Below are 7,335 nucleotides of genomic sequence, written 5' to 3'. Positions count from 1 at the left end.
GATCTTCCCAGACCAGGGCTCGAATCCGTGTCCCCTGCATTGGCAGGTGGATTCTTAACCACTGTGCTACCAGGGAAGTCAGAGGTAAATCTTCATTACTTAAATTGGGCACTGATTTCTTAGGTGTATTACAAAAAGCATAAATGACACAAAATATTAGATAAATTAGACTTCATCAAAATTAAAAAAGTTTGTGATTGAATGACATCATAAAGAAAAGATCAGTTATGGATCAAGACAAAATATCTGAAATCCTACATCTGATAAGAATTTTATCAAGATTATATAAAGAACTCTTTCAATTCAAAAATAAAGAGAAATAACCTAATTTTAAAAATGGACAAGGATGTGAATAGACATTTCTCCAAAGAAGACACAGAAATAACCAATCAGCACATAAAATAATGTTCAATGTCATCAGTAATTAGTAAGTGCAAAGCAAAACTATAATGAGATACTACTAGAATGGATAAAATTAAAAAGATAGATAATACCGGGCTTCCCTGGTGGCGCAGTGGTTGAGAATCTGCCTGCCAATGCAGAGGACACGGGTTCGAGCCCTGGTCTGGGAAGATCCCACATGCCGCAGAGCGACTGGGCCCGTGAGCCACAACTGCTGAGCCTGCGTGTCTGGAGTTTGTGCTCCACAGCGAGAGGCCACGATGGTGAGAGGCCCACGCACCGCAATGAAGAGTGGCCCCCGCTTGCCGCAACTAGAGAGGGCTCTTGCACAGAAACGAAGACCCAACACAGCCAAAAATAAAAAAAATAAAAAAAATAAAAAGATAGATAATACCAAGTGTTAGAGATGAAGTGGAGAGAATGGATCCTTCATACATTGCTGTTGGAAATATAAAATGTTTAGTTGTTGTGGGAAACAGCTTGGGGCTTCTTCAAAACAATCGGACATAGGAATCAGGCATTTGGAATGAATAACTCCTTATCAAGTAACATTTTTAATGGAACAGATGGAAGTGAAAATGTGACAGGATTGGACCTTTCAGATTTTCCAGAATTAGCAGACTGAAATAGAAGGGAAGGAAGTGGTAACCCAACTCCATTAATAAACCACTTGGCTGGAAGAGCTCCTTATGTTGGAATGGTAACAAAACCAGCAAATGAGCAATCCCAGGACTTCTCAATACACAACGAAGATTTTCCGGCGTTACCTGGTTCCAGTTATAAAGATCCAACATCAAGTAATGATGACAGTAAATCTAATTTGAATACATCTGGCAAGACAACTTCAAGTACAGATGGACCCAAATTCCCTGGAGATAAAAGTTCAACAACACAAAATAATAACCAGCAGAAAAAAGGGATCCAGGTGTTACCTGATGGTCGGGTTACTAACATTCTCCAAGGGATGGTGACAGACCAGTTTGGAATGATTGGCCTGTTAACATTTATCAGGGCAGCAGAGACAGACCCAGGAATGGTACATCTTGCATTAGGAAGTGACTTAACAACATTAGGCCTCAATCTGAACTCTCCTGAAAATCTCTACCCCAAATTTGCATCACCCTGGGCATCTTCACCTTGTCGACCTCAAGACATAGACTTCCATGTTCCATCTGAGTACTTAACGAACATTCACATTAGGGATAAGCTGGCTGCAATAAAACTTGGTCGATACGGAGAAGACCTTCTCTTCTATCTCTATTACATGAATGGAGGAGACGTATTTCAACTTTTACCTGCAGTAGAGCTTTTTAACCGTGATTGGAGATACCACAGAGAAGAACGAGTATGGATTACCAGGGCACCAGGCATGGAGCCAACAATGAAAACCAATACATATGAGAGGGGAACATATTACTTCTTTGACTGTCTTAACTGGGGGAAAGTAGCTAAGGTATATTTTTTTCCATGTGCAAATGTGTAACTATAAATCTAGATTTTAAAAAGAAGTGTCCTCTTTTATCTGTTTATATGTACCAGTACACCCATTCCAATAATGTGCCAGATATTTGCTGAGTCTTTTAAAAGGTCTCCACCTCGTTGGCTTGATTTAAACTCTAGGAGAGTATCTGGAAACAGTTCATTTTACCTGTAGTTTAGGAAAATGATTGAATTTGGTAAGAAATTTTGTAATTTTTCACAAGCCTTGGTAACATTTGAAATATTTTTGTGTCTACTCAGTTGTAAAATAAAGATACCCTCTTGCAATCCCGAAAAAAAAAAAAAATCGGACATAGAAATACCATGTTACTGAGCAATTATAATTCTAGTTACATACCTAAGATAAATAAAAACGTAGGTCCACACAAAAATCTGTACACTAATATTCATAATAACATTATTCATAACAGCCTAAGTGTAAATAACTAAAATGTCCATCAACCAATTAATGGATGAATAAAATGTGGTATTCTATATAATAAAATATTATTTAACAATAAAAATTAGCAAGTCCAGATATGTTTTAAAAATTGATTAATCTTAAAACATCACCCTAAATGAAACAACCTAATAACAAGAAGCTATGTATTGTATGATTTAATTTATATGAACTGTCCACAGTAGGCAAACCCACTGAAACAGAAAGTGGATTGGTATTTACTAGAGGATAGAGGAATGCAGAGTGCCTGCTAATAGGTATGGGGTTTCTTTTTGGGGTGATGAAACTATTCTGAAATTATATAGAGGTGATGGTTGCCCACCTTTGTGAATACACTAAAAATCACTAAATTGTACACTTTGAAAAAATGAATTTTATGGTGTGTAAATTAAAATGATTCTTTGTTTCATATGTTAAGAATATTAATTAGGAAATTTAGAGTAATAGTTTCAAAAAGTTTAAATTCTAAAAGTTTATATTTTAAGTGTAAGCATTTAAAATATGCTTTAAATGCTTAAATATGGGGATTGCTCAGTGGCAATACCCATATTGAAGTTATTTCTCATACTTGGCTGCATATTAGAATCACCTAAGGAGTGTTGACTAAACTCTGTCAGGCAACATGCAAGATCAATTAAAGAAAAATTCTGGGTGTATGAACCAGGCACTAAGATTTATTAAAGCTCAGCAATGATTCTATTACATAGCCAAGTTAGAGAACCACTATAATTGCATCATATATAAATTAATACAGACTATAATTTAAGAGGATTAAAGAGATTAGATGATCTGGTAACAATTTACAATAGTACTTAACTAATATTGAAGTGGGTATAATTGAAAGGTTTAGATAGAGCAAGAACAAATATCATAGAAGTTATTATTTTTAATTTGGAATAATATATTATTTGTTTAAACAAATAAAAAATAATAGATTTGTCCAAATAATGGATTAAGACTCTTACATTCACACTGGATTTCACAAGAAATACTTGAGCACTTTACATGTACATTGAAGTAAGTTGGACATCAGTGACTGTTACAAATTTTCCTTGTTCATTTATAAGTAGTATTCAAATTTCAAATTTTTTCCAACTTCTGCCAAGAACTTCCACTGAAATTTTTAAATTTCTCTCTATCAAATAATTGTTTTTCCTCTACTTATTCTAAAAACTGATTTCAATTCATTTTTGATTTATTTGTTTCTCCTTACATATCTCACTGCATACAGCAAAACAATGAAAAAACTATTTTAAAGATGTTTAATAATTAGGAAAAAACCCATGTGTGCTTTCTGCCACCATTCCTGATAAGATGGGGGCTCTATAGTTAAATTTTTCACCATGTGAATGAGGCAGCTCTGGTAAGAGCTGAAATATGAGTGGATAAATGAATCAACTTGACCAGGCAGATGTTCTCATCTGAGAATCTGGTTTGCTGATTGAGAATGTAGTCAATCTCTAAAAGTATTAAACTTGAGAGAAAGTACAAACGTGAATTTTATTGCAGTAGACATTTCCTGATGAGATTATGGAGAAGAGAAATCCAGTTTGTTGACAGAATGTAGATGAGATAAGACACTTCACAGAGAAGTCCTGAGAAATTTGATGACAGGTTCCCGTGGCTTCCTACCGGTAGCATCTCAGGTGGCCCTATGGCATTTCAATCCATTTGCCTTTACTTTCTATGAGGTGGCGATGTATCTCTAATTCCCCCTCCACTTTGCGTGTGTGTGTGTGTGTGTGTGTGTGTGTGTGTGTGAGAGAGAGAGAGAGAGAGAGACAGAGAAAGAGAGAGAGAAATCAATTTCTATTTCTTAAATCTAAAATGTTCTTGACTAAGACAAAAAGACTGCTTGTAATAGATCCATAATTCAAGCCAAAATTTAAGAAATAAATTAATCCTGCTAGTTAACATTTATAATATTTTGCATTTTAATACATTTAGTATTTATTTAAAATCTTTAGTTTACATTTTGTATTTATTTAAAATCTTCCAACTTAATATTGGAAGTTGTTTTTAAGAAAAATGTCTCGTGAATATGAGATTGGATTTAAATTACAGTTTTTAAGTGAGATTACAAAGAAATAAATTGGCTTCCCAGAACTCCTTTAGATTTTCAAATAAAATCACAATAATTTGCAAATATTGGGTTGGCCAAAAAGTGTCTTTGGTTTTTAAGTAAAAATTAAAGACACATTTTTCATTTTCACCGAGAACTTTATTGAACAATGTATTCACCCTTTTGTTCCACTACCTTCTGCCATTTTCCAGGCAACTTCATGACATCTTCCCAAACCTTTTTATCTTTTTGAGCAAAGAACTCTTCCAGGAGCCTTTTACCATCTACCAGGGAATGGACATTTTTTCCATTAAGACACTTTTGTAAAGACCGAAATAAATGGAAATCCGAAGGTGCAATGTCTGGTGAATACGGCGGATGAAACAGAACTTGCCAGCCGAGCTGTAACAGTTTTTGCCTGATCATCAAAGAAACAGGTGGTCTCGCGTTACCCTGATGGAAGATTATGCATTTTCTGTTTACTAATTCTGGCCACTTTTCGTCAAGTGCTGCTTTCAGTTGGTCTAATTGGGAGCAGTACTTGTTGGAATTAACCGTTTGGTTTTCTGGAAGGAGCTCATAATAGAGGACTCCCTTTCAATCCCACCATAGACACATCATCTTCTTTGGATGAAGACCAGCCTTTGGTGTGGTTGGTGGTGGTTCATTTCACTTGCCCCACGATCTCTTCCGTTCCACATTATTGTACAGTATCCACTTTTCATTGCCTGTCACCATTTGTTTTAAAAATGGAACGTTTTCATTACATTTCAGTAGAGAATCACATGTGGAAATGCAGCCAAGAAGGTTTTTTTCACTTAACTTACATGGAACCCAAACATCAAAGCGATTCACATAACCAAGCTGGTGCAAGTGATGTTCAACATTTGATTTGGATATTTTGGGTATGTCGGCTATCTCCCGTGTGGTATAACGTTGATTGTTCTCAATTAATGTCTCGATTTGATCACTATCAACTTCAACTGGTCTATCCAACCGTGGAGCATCGTCCAGTGAGAAATCTCCAGCACGAAACTTTGCAAACCACTTTTGACATGTTCGATCAGTCACAGCACATTTTCTATACACTGCACAAATCTTTTTTGCATTTCAGTTGCATTTTTACCTTTCTTGAAATAATAAAGCATAATATGCCAAAAATGTTGCTTTTTTCTTCCATCTTCAATATTAAAATGCCTACACAAAAATTCACCAATTTTGATAAGTTTTTTTTTATTAATACACGCTATGACAGCTGTCACAATACCATCTAATAAACTTGTTTCGAATGAAGTTAAAGACAGCTAAGCACTACTAGAGCCATCTTACGGAAAAAAATAAACGAACTCTTTGGCCAGCCCAATATAAAAATCTAGGTGCATTAGAATGTTGTTTAATGACCACTTCAAATCTGAGTCTGTGGCATAGTTGCTTAAAAAATCTAATTTAAAATCATTCAATTCTCTTAACATTCCCATAATGTCTCTTGACCCCATTCCACATATGTGATATGTCTGTGTAGACACTTTTGGATTAAGAGTAGAGTCACTGTGTTATTTACTCAAAATGTAGAGTTGAATTTATATCTCAGAAACTCATCAACACAGTTGAAATATATGTAGATACATGTGTTTATTTATTCTTGCTGGTGGCCAAATTTCATTAATTAGAACGTCTTATTTAAGAGCTACTAAAAATAACAATTTAGAGTGTAATTTACCAGAGACAAAATTAGTCAAGGCATGAAGACAATTAAATGACAGTTTAATAAAAACTTCATAAATATTTTATTTAGCTCATTAGCGATTTCCCCTTCTTCTACCAAAATAATACCTCCTTTCTGTCTTAAGGTGCATTTAATTAACCTAACATAATGTACAATTTAATTAAAGGATTTCCCTAGTTATTTCTTCCACATTACCATATGAGAAGTAATATCGTATGATTTTGAATAATATCGTATCTGTGAATGTATCATGGCAGAAGATTGAATACTTTGTTTCCTCTGGTTAGGAGCTAGTGCAAGACAAGATAGCATGGCAGTTAAGAAAATGGATGCTCGATATTGACGATGTAAATTTGAATTCCAAATATGCAGTTTACCAGCTGTGTGCTGTGAGCAAGCTGATTCACCTCTCTGTATCTCAGTTAACCCATCTGGAAAATAGAAATGATAGTAACTGCCTAACTGATAGAGTTATTCTAAATATTAAGTGAGGTAATATTTTTAAAACACTTATAACAGGATGTGGTGCAATTTGCATAGAGTATTTGTTATTATTATTTGTATGAGCTTATGTCTCTATCTATGATTATATAGGCATGGAGAAAACTATGGGAAAGTATAAATTATGTTGAAAGTACAGTCAATTAGTGAGGAAAAAGTGATATGAATAGAAAGATTGGGTAGAAGCAAGAAAATAAGGGGGTAAAAACCACCCTAAAATATATATGATATGATCACTTATAGGCATTTATGTAAAATGATATATACTTATATACCCTTTCTGAAGTGTAATGGTAGCTCATTTACTAAAACAATTGTAAACATTTTTACCTTTATTTTTTCTCCTTATCTCCCAGAGGTCAAAGATATAATACCCTGTAACTATATAGAGCAAATTAATTGTAGCTATTGTTTCATTTAACTCACAAACTGGTTATTAGAAATTCCTAGAGACAAGTAACATACATAATTGCAACCAACCTATCCCACCCCCTAGGTGGTCACAAAGCAGTGAGCTCATCTCCCAGTGCTATGCAGCTGCTTCCCACTAGCTATCTATTTTACATTTGGTAGTATTTATAAGCAATCCCACTACTGGGCATATACCCTGAGAAAACTATAATTCAAAAAGAGTCATGTACCACAGTTTTCACTGCAGCTCTGTTTACAATAGCCAGGACATGGAAGAAACCTAAGTGTCCATCG

The 7,335-nt window shown here is 34.7% G+C and overlaps 1 protein-coding gene across 1 annotated transcript; it reads left to right on the top strand.

Moving 5' to 3' along the window:
• Window positions 1–943: 943 nt before the first annotated feature.
• LOC118897966 (CCR4-NOT transcription complex subunit 2-like) lies at window positions 944–1,885 on the top strand. The gene has a single exon (XM_036857657.1). The coding sequence runs from the start codon at window positions 1,100–1,102 to the stop codon at window positions 1,883–1,885; it is 786 nt and encodes a 261-aa protein (XP_036713552.1). The 5' UTR covers window positions 944–1,099.
• The last annotated feature ends 5,450 nt before the right edge of the window (window positions 1,886–7,335 follow it).

Source organism: Balaenoptera musculus, chromosome 7 (assembly GCF_009873245.2).
Source record: "Balaenoptera musculus isolate JJ_BM4_2016_0621 chromosome 7, mBalMus1.pri.v3, whole genome shotgun sequence".
Classification (NCBI taxonomy): Eukaryota; Metazoa; Chordata; class Mammalia; order Artiodactyla; family Balaenopteridae; genus Balaenoptera; species Balaenoptera musculus.
This window is presented reverse-complemented; position numbering and strand designations above follow the sequence as displayed.

What these genes read in the sequence shown, in the direction of transcription:
- LOC118897966 (XM_036857657.1), top strand. Translation starts at nt 1,100, where the DNA reads ATGGTAACAAAACCAGCAAATGAGCAATCCCAGGACTTCTCAATACAC.